This window comes from Sus scrofa, chromosome X, assembly GCF_000003025.6.
Source record: "Sus scrofa isolate TJ Tabasco breed Duroc chromosome X, Sscrofa11.1, whole genome shotgun sequence".
Classification (NCBI taxonomy): domain Eukaryota; kingdom Metazoa; phylum Chordata; class Mammalia; order Artiodactyla; family Suidae; genus Sus; species Sus scrofa.
The window spans coordinates 14,449,315-14,464,907 of record NC_010461.5 but is presented as its reverse complement, the minus strand read 5'-3'; the positions used below and the strand labels follow the sequence as shown (position 1 = coordinate 14,464,907).

The 15,593-nt window shown below is 40.1% G+C and overlaps 1 protein-coding gene across 7 annotated transcripts in view; it reads left to right on the top strand.

Moving 5' to 3' along the window:
* The window catches only part of RAI2 (retinoic acid induced 2), a 386,296-nt gene that overhangs the window by 168,164 nt on the left and 202,539 nt on the right, over positions 1–15,593 (top strand). For 4 of the 7 annotated variants that reach the window (XM_021080586.1, XM_021080587.1, XM_021080588.1 and 1 more), the window contains one exon: positions 2,266–2,355. The exons of 2 other annotated variants lie outside the window; for them this stretch is intronic. In XM_021080586.1, coding sequence (XP_020936245.1) covers positions 2,284–2,355 — 72 coding nt within the window. In that variant the 5' untranslated portion in view covers positions 2,266–2,283. Of the gene's footprint in view, positions 1–2,265; positions 2,356–15,593 lie in introns of those variants that run through there. One more of the 7 variants, XM_013985950.2, reaches the window with a different exon arrangement.

Below are 15,593 nucleotides of genomic sequence, written 5' to 3'. Positions count from 1 at the left end.
CATGAAATTCATTGGATGTTTATCCTCCAGTGCTGAGTATAGAACATTCACCAGGCATAGATGAGGGAGGAGTCTCCTCCAAGCACCCTCAAAGATTCTTCTGTCAGTATGAGGTGATTTTTTAGCTCGTGAACTGCTTTCCTGCTGGCTACTGATCTCCTATTCACACCACGGAGCTTGGTTGACCACCCATGGACAACACCCTGACTGACCACACAAGTGAGCTGCTAGAGGGCCCTATTCAGAATCCATTCAATTCCCTTTTGTGACATTAGCATTACCCAAACTTTGATGTTCTTCTCTGGTCCCTGCACTTGGAAAGCTGCTGGACATACTCTATCATATCAACTGTATTAATCTTTTTGAAGAACCAAATTTTGGCTTCATTGATTCTTCTCCATTATTGTCCATTCTCTGATTTCCTTTCTTACATTTATTACTTCTCTCTCTCTACATTCTCTAGATTTTATTTGTTGTTCTTTAATAACTTTTTGAAGTGGATACATAGATCATTGATTTTCAGCTTGTGTTTCCTAATACATACTTTTAGTTTTTCCTCTGTGTACTGCTCTAGCTGCATCTGTAAGTTTTGATATGCAGTATCTTTCCTTATCTTTAGTCCAAAATGTTTCTCATTTCCATTTGATTTCTTTTTTAAAAGGTTTTTATTTTTTTCTATTATAGTTGATGTATAATGTTCTGTCAATTTCTGCTGTACAGCAAAGTGATCCAGTCTTTTTCTCACGTCATCCTCCATCATGTTCCATCACACGTGACTGGATCTAGTTCCCTGTGCTCTACAGCAGGATGTCATTGCTTGTCCACTCCAAAGGCAATAGTTTGCATCTACTAACCCCAAACTCCTAGTCCATCCCACTCCCTCCTCCTCCCACTTGGCAAATACAGGACTGTTCTCCATGTCCATGAGTTTGTTTCTTTTCTGTAGATAGGTTCACTTGTGCCATACATTAGATTCCAGATGTAAGTGATATCATATGGTATTTGTCTTTCTCTTTCTGATCACTTCATTTACTATGAGAGTCTCTAGTTCCATCCATGTTGCTGCAAATGGCATTATTTTGTTCTTTCCTGTGGCTGAGTAGTATTCCATTGTGTATATATACCCCATCTTCTTAATCCATTCATCTGTTGATGGACATTTAGGTTGTTTCCCTGTCTTGGCTATTGTGAATAGTGCTGCAGTGAACATGCGGGTGGCATGTATCTTTTTCAAGGAAAGTTTTGTCCAGATATACGCCCAAGAGTGGGATTGCTGGGTCATAAGGTAGTTCTATATTTAGTTTTCTGAGGTACCTCCATACTGTTTTCCATAGTGGTTGTACCAGTTTACATTCCCACCACCAGTAAAGGAGGGTACCCTTTTCTCCACACCCTCTCCAGCATTTGTTATTTGCTGACTTGTTAATGATGACCATTCTAACGGGTGTGAGGTGGTATCTCATAGTCGTTTTGATTTGCATTTCCCTAGTAATTAGTGACGTTGAGCATTTTTTCATGTGCCTGTTGGCCATCTGTATATCTTCCTTAGAGAAATGTCTATTCCGGTCTTCTGCCCATTTTTCAATTGGGTTGTTTGTTTTTTTTGCTGTTGAGTTGTATAAGTTGTTTGTATATTTTAGAAATTAAGCCCTTGTCAGTTGCATCCTTTGAAATTATTTTTTTCCTATTCTGTAGGTTGTCTTTTTGTTTGTTTGTTTGTTTGTTTCCTTTTCTGTGCAAAAGCTTGTAAGTTTGGTTAGGTCCCATTGGTTTATTTTTGTTTTTTATTTCTGTTGCCTTGGGAGTCGGACCTAAGAAAACATTTGTACAGTTGATGTCAAAGGATGTTTAGCCGAAGTTCTCTTCTAGGAGTTTGATGGTGTCTTGCCTTATGTTTAAGACTTTCAGCCATTTTGAGCTTATTTTTGTGCGTTGATGTGAGGGTGCATTTTTATTTCTTCTTTGACTCATGGATTATTTAGAAGTGTATTGTTTAACTTTCAATCAGTGGTGAATATTCTAATAATCTTTTTGTTATTGATTTCTCACTTAAGATCTTTATGATCAGAGAATATACTCTAAGTGATTTCCATCCTTTGAAATTTGGTGAGACTTGATGACCCAGTATCTGGTGAATTTTGATAAATGTCCCTTGTGCATTTATCAGAGAATTGAAGAATATGTGTTCTGTTATTATTGGCAACTGCCCCTGTTTTGAACCTCTCTCCATACTTTGTTATAGTTTTGACACTTTCATCTTTTCAGACTTCAATATCATCTGCAATGGGCCTTTCTCCTGAGCACTCCCCCAGCTCCAACACCAAGGTCATTGAATGCCTCCTCATCCATGTGCAGGTGAGTTGCATGGAATTCAGACAGCTAGTGCCTTTTCTCTAGATCTTAGCAGGCAGTTAGGGACAATCACCCTCATTAGCACTCATATCTAGAAATGGAGCAATATAGACCTTAGCACTCAGTTCTAGAAATGGAGCAATGTCATGAAAAACTACTTTGCTTCCAAAGAAAGTGATGCAAATATCCACCTCCCAGATAAAAACATGCTTACATATATACACATAGTTTCTGGCTGGGGGCAGGTGGCAAATGTCACAAATGACCATGGAGGAGGTTTGCTTGGGGAACCTGGGCTCTAGCTCATGTATCACTGCCATATATGCCAAACAGACTACACGTGGCAGCAGCCACGTGGTCATTGCGAGTGCCTCTGGGTGGCTGTTACATTGAAACCTAAAATAAACTGAAGTGAAGGTAGATCCTCCATATATGTTTTCCACAGTCAGAATAATTTAGGATAAAATATGCATCAATGAGTCAGTGCTTAAGAGACTAATTAGAGAAGAAAGATGAGAGAGAGAAAATAGATGACAAAAGAGCAGTATTCTGCCTAGGGTGATGATAAGGAGACAGAGGCAAAGCAAATTAGGGCGTCAAAACTTCCTTTCTATGGAGGCAGATGTATGGAAGACAGGTTCTTGATGTGCATGACCGTGGAGAGCTCAGATCAGAATCAAATCTCTGTGATCCTGACTGAAAGGACTTGGGAAGGGATGATTGAGAAATGGTTCTGGGCAGTCAGGGATTTTCCCTCCATGGCTGACACACAAATTCACTTCTCTATCCAGGTTTAGGGAGCAAGCAGTTAGTCCGGGGTACCAGTGGATCTTCCTAAGGAGAAACTTAGAAGAGAGAGATTAATGTGATGTACTCCAGACTCCTTTGCTGCAGCTGGACTTGGGGCTGCAAATGGTGCTTGCTATCTTCATGCTCCACCATCCTTTCTAAATTCCCTTCACGCTCAGCTACCATCTCTGCTGATCTTGAGGGCTTGTCTGGTAACGCGATCCAAAACCTCATTCCTGAGGAGAATAAGCCTTGGTAACTGTTCCCTTCTCAGAGTGAGGTTGATGCACATGTATCTTTGCAACCAGTCAGGCAAGGGAGTACCATGAGGTACCCACACGGATCACCTGGGTGCCACGTATGTTCCCACTGCCCCTGATGTGTAAAAGTAGCCCAACATTCTCCTGCTGATCCTACAGGTCAATTGCCCCTGTAGGATGGTGACACCTAATTGGCCTGCTGGACCTAGGACACAAGGGAGCATTACGTGTCCGGGAGGCAGGTGTAGCTTGCTGTGTCTTCTGAAGGGGGACTTTGGTGGCAAGAGTATGCCTCCTTTGGGACATCCTATTCAAGCAGAGCCATAAGTTGAAGGGGTGGGAAGCACAAAGTCCTCCAGTAATGGCAAGTGTAATCCCTCCTTCCATTTCTTGGTCCACAGATCCATGTACTTTTCCTGGGGGGACACAGTTCCATATAAATACCCCTGAATCCTGGAGGATGGTACTATATCCTTGCCAAGTCTTATCTCTGAGCTGGCACTTCAGATGTACCTTCAGCAGGCAATTCTATAGCTCTGTGATAGCCAGTTGTATTCTGAGTGGTACAGTATGTAACACAGCCAGTGGATTCCATGATTATGAAGCCCACTCCCCTACCTCCTGTGCTGTGAAATGAAGCATCCTGGTTAGATGTTGTGTTATATGTGATCAGGCATTCTGTAAGCCCCTGTATGGTGGGGGTGGTTGGGGCTCTGCAGGTGAAGACAAACCTGTATCTGGAATAATTATCTATTTCTGTGAGAATGAACTGCTAGATTTTCCAGGATGGATGGGTCCTAAATGAAGTCAATTACTGTCAATTTTCCTTAAGGAAAAGCACCATATTGGAGACTCAGCATTGATCTCTGGTGCTAGCAGGTTGGGCAACTGAGATGGCGATAACAGATTCCTATTGGGCCCCTGCACGACCTCCATCTCTGCCACCAGGGCTACTCCATTTTTTCCATTGTGTCAGTTCTGTGGTGGCTGATTACAAAGGCTGGATGACATCAACTCATCAGATTATTTTGTCTACTGGATTATTCAGTGCCTTGTCCATGGTGGATGCTTTCTGGTGGATGTAAAGTACCAACTCCCATATGTCCATCTACAAGCCAGAATTAGTAATCAGGCTCACTCAAGCACAAGGGTGTCAAGAAATATATTCCAACTTACATGCTCAGAAAACAGAAATCAGGAAATATTTGGAGAATAGCAGTAATGACTACCACAGTCTGCATTTGTTATAATCTGCTTGAAGGGCCTCAAGGCATGTTCTTTCTCTAATATTCTACAGTGTTTTAGTGAAAGTGAATGTTTATTTACAGCTTTCTTTCTGCCTAGAATCCAAGCAGTTTCCTTAGGACTGGGCTCCAGACAATATAGGTCTTGAGTTTTACTCAAACGCTATTCCCTTATGCTTTGTTACTGGTAAAAGCATGTTATTCCTGGTGGTTTTTGTCCTGTTGGGGAGGGATTTTTTTTAAAAGCAGCTGTTCAATACTCATGCAAATAGGTTTCTGGCCAGCCCACTCAACCAATCTACCAGTCACGCCCATGCACATCTGAATCCCACTGAGACACAAGTCTGGCCTCCCACCATGCTTATATTACTACTTATATTTTTTTGGTCCTCAGTTGATTCCCTCCCCAGCTACAGAATAAACTTCGTGAGTGCTGAGACTGCATCTTCTTTCTCTTTATAGCCCCAGCTCCTAGGATAGTGTCCTACCCACTTAAAATGCTTTGTGAGGTGGTTGGTGGTGATGAAATGATTCTAAAAAGTAAACAAATCAGATTTTATATTAGAGATAGCCACCCATACAAATAATTCAAAGCAAACAGTTCAAGGATAAATAGGACCCAGAATGCTTTTTAGCCAGGGTGGCCACTGCTCCGACCTGCAGCAAACAGAGCCTCTGCCAGTTAGAGGGCCTGGTTGACATTTTGTTTGGCTAATACTCAGAGGCTTGCAGCTCCTCAGGAAGGCTTTATTGAATCTGAATCCAAGAGAGCAGGACAGCCTTAGCCCAGTCTATGTTAATTAAAGAGTATAACCATTTTATTTTATGTGCGGGACCTTAAGGTGCTAAAGGCTGCCATTTTCTAGTTGAAAAAGCCAGTCTTTGGGGCCCTTGCTTTCTATTTTTATTCCTTTCTCTTCTGACTTTTACCTCCAACCCATAAGCAAAACCAAAACCAAAATGCTTTCTATTTGGGGAAATCAAGAAATTGTTTTTATATTTTGTTTTATGGCCCAAACCTATATATTACTGGCTGCCAAAGCATTATTTCTCCCTACACACTCATCATTCATAGCTACAGGGGCACAAATATTCCAAAATAGTATGTAATGTCTGTTACACATTTAGGTGCATAAATTTTGGTTGTCAAGATGTTGATTTAATAGAAACTTATAGGTTCATTGTAGAATATTTTTAATGCCTTGGTTTATTTAAAAAAAGAAAAGCGTGTGGTGTGTGCGTTTACTTCTCTCTTCTTGGAAATGTTATTTCTTTGTGATATAGTCTGTATTTATTTATCATGGCTGGGTAAGTAGGCTTAAAGAAAATTTTGGCAGTAGGCTTAAAGAAAATTAAGGAAAAAGCATTTATTCTCTTAAGAGCCAGGAAGTAAAGCATCTTGATTTCATATCCATCGTGTCAATAATAAACCCCCAAATCTCAGGTCCAGTTACATCAGGCATGTAAGTTGAATATGGAATTTCTCATTTTAACGTATTATTTCTTTGGGACTATAATCATAGACATTGGATTAGCCTCCTGAGAATTCAGGTTTGTACCAGTTGGTATTATTTTGAGTATTTTTAAGTTTTAATTTGAATTTTTTTTAATTTTTAGTGCTTTTATTTTTTTAATTTTTTTAAAGATTTTGCCTGTTTTAATCTTTTTTATAATATAATGATTTTTATTTTTTTTCCATTATAGCTGGTTTACAGTGTTCTGTCAATTTTTTAGTGCCTTTAAAAATGTGGTTTCAAAAAAATAAATAAATAAATAAAAATGTAGTTTCTTTCTCTTTCCCTTCCTTCCTCTCATTCACTTGCTCTTGTCCTCACTCTCATTCTAGGTGGTGTTTAATTAGTTCACTGTTACTGATCTCTACCACCGAGTCCCTCACTGGTTTTAGTGGAAACTTGCTTGCAAAGAAATATAATCACTCCTTTTGGCTATAAAGTGACCTTGGCCCAGTAAGATTATCCTCAAGGAGAACTAAGGTGTTCCTCAGGTGTCACTAAAAATAAGTTGTCTCTACCTGTTTTTTTAGTACCATTGTAATACTTTCAAGCTCCTGAAATCAAAGTTCAAGTTTTTTATCCTCATGTAGGTGGTCCATAATGAAAGTCAGGATAAAAACTGTAAGATATTTTTCAAGCAATGTGAGTAATTCCTCACTGGGAATTTCAGTTGGAAATGCCTTTGCTACGTTCTTTTGAATAGTTGACATTTCTGTGCATTGGAAAAGGCAGTGGTGCTTTTACTTCATTATGTTTAGTAATTCATCTTCAGGAACTGGGCCCTTATTACCAGCTGAGGCTAGGGAGATGGAGGGAAATCAGCTAAGAATGCCACTAGAAATTGTGCTGTGTCTCACCCCGTTGACTGTCATCTCGGACTTTGGGAAACACCACCAATGCAAGACAAGCAATCAGAATGTTATAGAATAAAATATGATTGGAGCAGAGAGGAACCATAAGGTAGCACTGTCTAATGGAAGTATAATGTGAGCCACGTCTGTAATTTAAAATTTTCCAAGAGCCACCTTGAAAAAAGTGAAAAGAAATAGGTGAATCAAATTGCAATAATTATTTAACTTAAAACAATATATCCAAGATATTCTCATTTCAACATGTGATCAATATAAAAAATATTAAGATACTTTATATTATTTTTGACACTTAGTCTTCAAAATGTGGTATTGCATATTTTCAGCATACCTCAATTTGGGCTTGCCACATTTCAAGGATTCAATAGCCACACATGGTGAGTGACTACCACAGTAGACAGAACAGGCATAGAGAATACCCCATCCAAAACCTTCTCTCTGACAAATAAGGACTCAGGAACCAGAGAGGTTAAGCCACTTGCCACACTCATACTGCTTTGTCAGAGAGCAAGACTCAAAATCAGATCTTCTAAAGATTTTCCCAAGGCCACTTTCCACTCCTTCAAGAGGATTTTTTCACCTAAAATCTTATTGGCTTCCTCCCCAAAATCTCAATTTTATTTCACCTGTGCTGTTCATTTTCATCAAGAAAAATCATCTTACAGCAGGACTGGGAGGAGCAGACAGATTCATACGTGAGGCTTCAGTAGTCATCTCATACAAGGCTTGAGAAGGAAGTGAAGAGATAATAAATGATATTTCAAAGACTCTTATCTGCTTTAAATGAGTTAAAGATCTCAAGGCCTGGGCAAATTATTTCTGGGATCATTGAAACTATAAGTAGATGAGATAACAGAACTGCTATCAGTTACCAGGAAAACAATGGAGAAGGGAATAAATGCCAGAGGGTTAGCCATATCTAGATTTTCCAGCTGGAAAGGGCAAATGATACTAGTAGCATACACGCACATAGCACTCACTAGGTGCCAAGCACTTGTTCTCAGTGCTTTATACATGTGGATTCATCAATTCCTCACAACAGTCTTACAAGGTAGGTACTATTACTGTCTTCACTTTTCAGATAAGGAAACTGAGACTACAGAGAGGTTAAGTCATCTACTCCAGGTATATTGCCAGTAGATGATGGAGCCAGGATTTGACTCTGGAGTCTAATTCTTTGAATTGGCATTGCACCATGCTTCTCACAGATGAAAGATCTCAGTATCTTTCTGGTTCCCTGCCCTCTCATTCTCCCTTTCCCCATGGCTTGGAATCATCTGATATCCTCTTGAACGTTCAGACCCAAGGTAGGCTCTGGGTCAAGAGGTGACTTCAGTAAGAAAAGTCCTAGTTCAATGCTTCGTTAGTCCACCATCATATCCTTTTGGCTATACCATCCCCACCTCGACCGTATGCCTCACTTTGGGGCCCTGGGTCCTCCCTTACATTATGAACCCCTAATTTAATTATTGGAGTCTGTTTTTGGACCCTACCTTGCAACTTAGGGACAGAAGACCCTGATATCCCACTCTCCTCAGGTCACTGTGCAGAACCTTCTCCTTGGCTCTACTTGCCTGCCAGTTATATGCCATTTTACCTCTTGGAGACCTCCATGACACCAATTGCTTTTGCCAGCATTGTGTGAAATTATACTCTCCATTCACTGTGTTCCACCTATAGGTCAGAATTTCCTGCTATCATTAAAATTGCCCCCAATTCCACATCCACCCCAGCAACTGAGTTTAATTTCAAGGACCTGCCCCTCCCAGTTTGCTTGGTTTTCTGCACTGGTGGAACCTTCCAGTTATGAGTGAAACACCATAGTATCAAGCCGTTGACCTGGGCATTGGTCTTGGGAAAAATTACAGGTGTGTTATTAAATAGTTGATTCGGAAGCACTTAAAATAGAAAGTGATGATTATTAAGGAATCCTTCTAAAACTAAACTCAATTCCTCTTCCCCCTCATCTGGATAGTGTTCCTAAAATTTCCAGTAAGAAGGATGCCCTAGACATAGTGTATCTGGATCTCAGCGAGCTATAAACAAGGCTATCATTGTATTTTTATGGTTGAGATGCAAAGAGATAATAGTGAATTTGTGAATTCACTTCCAGTGTTTAATGTCAACTTTGAGCTAGATCTCCAGTACTGTGGTAAGAGCCTTTCTCTTAACCCTGTCTTATTTTACCTCTTATTAAATACTCTAATAAACATTTATGAGGAGAGCCCAGCAAATGCGTAGAAGATGCAGGATAGATACAAATAGATTCCATGGCCAATGATATGTTCAGAAGTCAGAGGATTCTCCACAAGGTAGAATGAAGGGTTAAAATGAACAAGATTAAATATAATAAGGATGGAATTCCTGTTGTGGCTCAGCAGAAACGAACCCAACTGGTACCCATGAGGATGCAGGTTTGATCTCTGGCCTCACTCAGTGGGTTAAGGATCAGGCCTTGCTGTGAACTGTGGTATAGTTCACAGACACGGCTCAGATCTGGTGTTGCTGTGGCTGTGGCCAGCAGCTGTAGCTCCAATTTGACCCCTATTCTGGGAAGTTCCATATGTCCTGGGTATGGCCCAAAAAGAAAAAAAATTATATATATATATATGTGTGTGTGTGTGTGTGTGTAAATGTTTGTATTTTTGTTTAAACATTAAATTATATGAAAACAGTATGAACGAGACATGGACCAACATTAGTATAGTGGTGGTAAAGGGGAAGTCTTAGAACCTTTATTTCTCATAAACTCATTGTGAGCCAAAGTGTATGTGGCTGCCAAGTATCGAATGTGATCTTGGACTACATTAATTATAGTATGATGGGAAGGCTAATTTCATTGTACTTGGTACCTGCCAGACTCTGTCTGAGTTTTTGTACTCAGATCATGGCAGGCTGACAAATTGCAATGGATCTGCAACAGGCAGCCAGGGTGGAAAAGGGTCGGGAACTAATGGTATGCTGGAGCCAGATGGTACTCACTTGCTGGAAATTACTAAATATTCGGGAATTTTGTGAGCTGGTTGTTAAACACTTGATAGCTTGAGATGGGCCATGGTAGCAGTATTTACACCATGGTAATTGGCAAATGCTATAAATCAGGACTTTTTGTTTTCCAGACAAGATATTGCAATAAATAACTCCTTGATGTAAAGAATGACTAAAGACAGGGTGTTACATTCAATCAAAAATTTAAAAACCGTAGAGTGGGGAGAGGATGAGGACTTCTTAGCTGTCTTTAAATACTTAAAAGAGTTTAGATTTTCTTTTTAAACAAATCAGAGGGATCTTCTCCAACACTCCCATCTTTACCTTAAGGACAGAACAATCTGAGTTCTCACAACCTCTCCACCCATCCAGAAGTGTGGCCTCAAACTGCTCGTCACTAGTGAGTTTCTCATGTTGTCTTACATTTTGCTCCATACGTGATGCATATCTCTCTGAGTATAAAAATAATGGATTGAAGCGGAACTTCTCAAACTTTTCTGTGTATGAATCACCCGGGGATCTTGTTAACATGCAGGTTCCAACTGATTAGGTCTGGAGGAAGGACTGAGATTCTGAATTTTTTATTTATTTATTTATTTATTTATTTATTATTTATTTATTTTTTTTATTATTTTCCCACTGTACAGCAAGGGGGTCAGGTCATCCTTAGATGTATACATTGCAGTTACAGTTTTTTCCCCCACCCTTTCTTCTGTTGTGACATGAGTATCTAGACATAGTTCTCAATGCTATTCAGCAGGATCTCCTTATAAATCGAGATTCTGAATTTTTAAGAAGACCCCAGAGGGTGCCAAAGCTGCTGGTCTGTGCATACTTTGAGTAGCAAGGGTTTAAATTGTGGGCTAATCTCTTTTCTTGCTCTCTTTCCCCCCAATTCCATTTTCCAATAAATTCAGCACCCAGGGTGATGTGCTACGTTTAATCTGTATTTAATCTCACTCTCCGATAGAGACACAAGCTGCTAAGGGTATACACATGTGCCTCTGAAAAACTTGTAATTAAAACTTTTTGGACTTACTTGTAGTTCATTATTTGTCTTCTTGTAGAATTCCTTTTTTACTGAACAGCCCTTCAGCCTTGTACTTTCTGTTTATACTGAGTATCATTATAAAGAAAAGTGGAGGAAATTCATTCTTTGACCCATTGTAGGAAAACTGTCAAGGACATCATCCACTCTGTTACATTCTGTTCTCTATTTGAGGACTCAAGGGAACTTCTCCAGTTTTTATTTCATGCAATTACTTTTTCTGAACAATTTTTTTTTTTTTTGGATCTTACCAACACCCTGAATCTCGCAGTTGAATGTAGTTGAATGCATTTTCCTCTTTGACTCAACATTCATTCAACGTATACTGGTTGAGAACCCGCTAGGCTCTAGGCACCAGACTAGGTTGTGGGTACACAGGGAACAAAATGGACACATATTCCTGCTCTCACGGAGCCTTTTTGCAATGTCTCTTCCCTCCAGTTGTTAGAAAATATCTGATTGTTAGAAAACATGAAACCACATTAGAGGCCACCTCCGACAACGCTAAAAGACCTGATAAAAGACATTTCTGGTTCGAATGTGGTTGTATGAATTTCTAACCCTCATCTTCTCTTTACTGGATTCTCTCAACTTTTCGTTTTTCTATTTGGATACTGTGTGCATATTATTTGTAAGCTGCCTTAAATCCTCTATGGAATGCGGCAGTGTATAAATAACCCATTGAATCTGTGGAACTAGAGAAATCAGAACTAAAGCCAATGCAGTAATTTTAGAGAATCGAACTTCAGCCTCACATACAAGTAATCTAATATTCTGAAGAGAAATGGCTCACCTTATAATATAGTGACTTTTTGGACACTGATATTGGGAGTGCGCCCTGGGGAATTTTGACGTGGTGCTTCCCTACATGAGGGCATTTGGACTAGATAATACCTCAAGTGCCTTTCAGTAATCAGATTGTATAGAAATGTCTGTGATTTCGATTCTTCTATAGACACCAGTGGCTCCTCATTTCCCTAGTGGCCCCAGTATTTATTGGAGAAGATGAATTCTTTAGGGAAAGATGGTGGCTCTGGGGAATCCCAGTTGTTGGAGTAGGGGGAGTTTGGGAGAGGGAGAGGAGCTGCTGCCAGGAAAGAAGCCCAGGGCTCAAATCCTCCACCTGGGTTGTGTTTTGTGACACTCACTAAACTCAAAACTCCTGCTTTTCCTTATAACTTGTCTTGATCCATTCATGGTTTTCTTCAGATGAATATAATATCCTTGTATTTATAGTGGATACCATAAACCAGCCAGCCATGATATTTTTTATATCATAAGCAGCTGCTCTCTGAGTTGAAGCAGGGTAAAAGAGGCTGATTTGTATTTTTACAGCCAGATATGAAACCAGCTTGTAATAATTTGGGAAGCACGTGCTGCTACGTGTGATCCTAAGGGTGCTAATGCTTAAGTGAGCCCCTAAAGGTTGCGGAGACTACAATTAATATAACACTGAAAGGCAGCCCCACTTCAGCCACTTACTCGAAAACAGGAAATTTTAAAGAATTAATTGATTTTAACTTCAATGTGAAATATTGACACTTGTGATGATACTCCTCAGTGAATAGATAGAGGCAGCATTTATGACCTTTTTAACTACATTCCATTCACTGAAAAATGACAACTATGCTAAAGAAATACTTTCCTCCTTGCTGCTGGCTTCTCCCAATGAGAGCTTTTAGCAAAGGGCATAGAAAGTCCTGCCAATAAATAACAAAAATTTACTATCCCCACCATCATTTTATAGTCTTGCCCTCCCACAGGAGGGACACAGAGAAAAGAATAGATGAAATCAACCTGCTTTGCTCAGCACCAAGGACATATTATTACTCAAACTGGGTGACTAAGAGAGGGATTAGTCTAGAAGAAATGTACAGACTGAAAATGATGTTGCCCCAGACAGGTTTCATGGTGGTTGTTGTAGTCGTCGTCATTATTCCATTATTTTTCCCAATGCCACAGAAATCAGAATTGTCTTCACCTTTTGAAGACACTGAAAGATAGAAATCTCTTGAGTCAAAAGCCATCTAGAAGGAATTATTTATGTATTCCTTCTGTGGGACTGAACATTCCTCTCCTGTATAAGAGAGACTAGGATGCTTTAGAGAGTGTGTCTTCAGACTCCTTGAACTGAGGGAGGAAAAGAGACAGAGCCAGAAAGAGCTTAACTGGAATGAAAAGCATTTTCCTGGACGCTGCTCTCCTGAATTAATCAGGTCCAGCATGGGCAGCTTAAACAGCTTGTTGGGAAAAAATTCCTTTCTTGTATGACTGAGTATTTCTAGCCATGCTGCATGCAGAAGAGTGCTTTCTAGCCTTTGGTCCAGACCATTGCAACCAGAATCCAAACAACTGTTTGCTATTCCTATAAGGAACTTAGATGATCTGAAAGGAAATAGCAGGATGTATGAAAATATCCAAATTTCTCTCTGTTAGTGGTTTCAAGTGCTCTTGGTATAGGGATTCTTGATGTTGCAATTACAGTTCATGAAGTTTCTCAGACAAAGCTCAGCTATTAGATTTGGTTTAAGGAAAGGAGCAGGGAAAGCTCAGCCTCTGTTTCAAAGAACCTCAGCTTTACCCTCCTTGTCTCAGTCCTTGAGGAAAACAGCTTGCATTGGGGATGGAAAAATCTATCTTAGTAAGCATGTCTTTTTAAAACTTAGTCCAGGTTTTTTCTTTTCCCCCCATGATTTGGGGCTTAATTCCCACATGCAGGCTATTATTGTCATAGCTAATCCCTTGCTGCTCTAAATACGTCTTTTATTATGCTAAAAATTTCAATAAGTTCTTATTAACTCTTTCAATTACGGCAGTGATATACCCAAACTCTTCCCCAGGCAAGACATTCATAGGAGCAAGAGGCAAGGCACCAATGATTGGTTGGGTGTCTATGATGGATCAGACATGGCGCTAGAGATTTTCACCAGTGCAATTTAAGCATTCATCCGTACGCTGTAAGGCTAGTATAATTAGCACCACCTTAGAGATGAGGACACTAAGGCCCCCTGTTCAAGGTGATTCAGCCAATCTCCCAAAGTCTCTACAGACTCAGAGAGTCTGACCACAAAGCCCAAGCTTTCTGATATGCTAAACTGCCTCTTGTTGAAGGTGGATGATAGAATCTTCATTTGGCAAATGGCACTATAAAGGCTAAGAAGGTTTTTCACTTTCCCAAACTACCACAGTAATCATTGCAGGTTGATGTTCCTGTAAACCTGTTTGCTGTACCAAGCCATTCAGTATGGTGACTCAAGACAGTGTACAGACTACCTAAGAGATGCTCCGACTTGATGGAACTTATCAAAAGTCACCTTATACAAACTTCCCTCAGTATCTGCAAGGTATTGGTTCCAGGACTCCTGCAGATACCAAAATCCACAAATGCTTAAATCCCTTATATAAAATGGCTCAGTAAAGTCAGTCCTCCATACATGTGAGTTTCGCATCCACAGATTCAACCAACTGTGGATCAAAATATCGAGGGCCAACTGTATTCTGTAAATAATAGCTCCTGATCAGAGCGTTCTTTGGGAATGGTAGAAGGATTCCCGCTATGACATCTGCCAACTTGGTTATGTTATACTGTCTCATTGGTGGCCTGCAACCATTTATCTTTACTACGTTGCTGCATTGGCTCATTACTGGGGTTTCCTATATTCACGACAGCAACGTGGGATTTCCCTCTTGAGCTCTGCAGGCATGGTACCCACGAGTACTTAGTCAAAAGCTGTGTTTCTGCATCATTACTGGGATCATAGCACAGAGAATAAATATGCCTCCAATAGGCCTCATATATGTATATTACTTATACAAACCCACCCGGGCATCTGTATCTGGGGAGGATACCCATTTTCTACGAACCTCATGGGAGAGTCAGGTCAGGGCAGTAGGTAAGATTCTAATAGGGGACTGTGGTGAAGCCTAATCATTGGTCACCAGAATCTGTCCTCCCCATCTTCCATAGTAACAGAGTTGTTGCCAGACATGTTAAATACCTCCCCTGTGTTCTTTCATTTGAGCCTCTCTGTACAACTACACCGTATTTTAAACATGACTGCCTAGCTATACATTTCCTAGCATTCCTTGCAGTTATTTCGTGGCCATGTGACTGTGCTCTAGACCAGTGGTTCTCAAAGTATCATCATCATCATCTGAGATCTGGTTAGAAATGCAAGTTCTTGGGGCCTACCCCAGCAACTCAGGGGGTAGGGCCTACAGTCTTCTGTTTTTTAAAATGCCCTCTGGGGATTCTGATGCAGGCTAATGTTCTTGAAAACAAAATGTGAATAGGAATAATGTATGTCCCTTCAGTGCCTAGGTCTAGAGACACTGACTGTGTCTCTTCCATGCTCTCTTACTACTTCTAAGCTAGAACTAGACAAGCTTTAACCATGGAAGTGGTGATGATGCTTTAGGACAGGTTTTATGCTTAGTTTTATGCCAGTTCAATGGAGCTAAAGAATCAGATTTCAGTTTAAATGCATAGAATAAAAAACATAAGATTAAAAAGAAAACCATTTGTATTT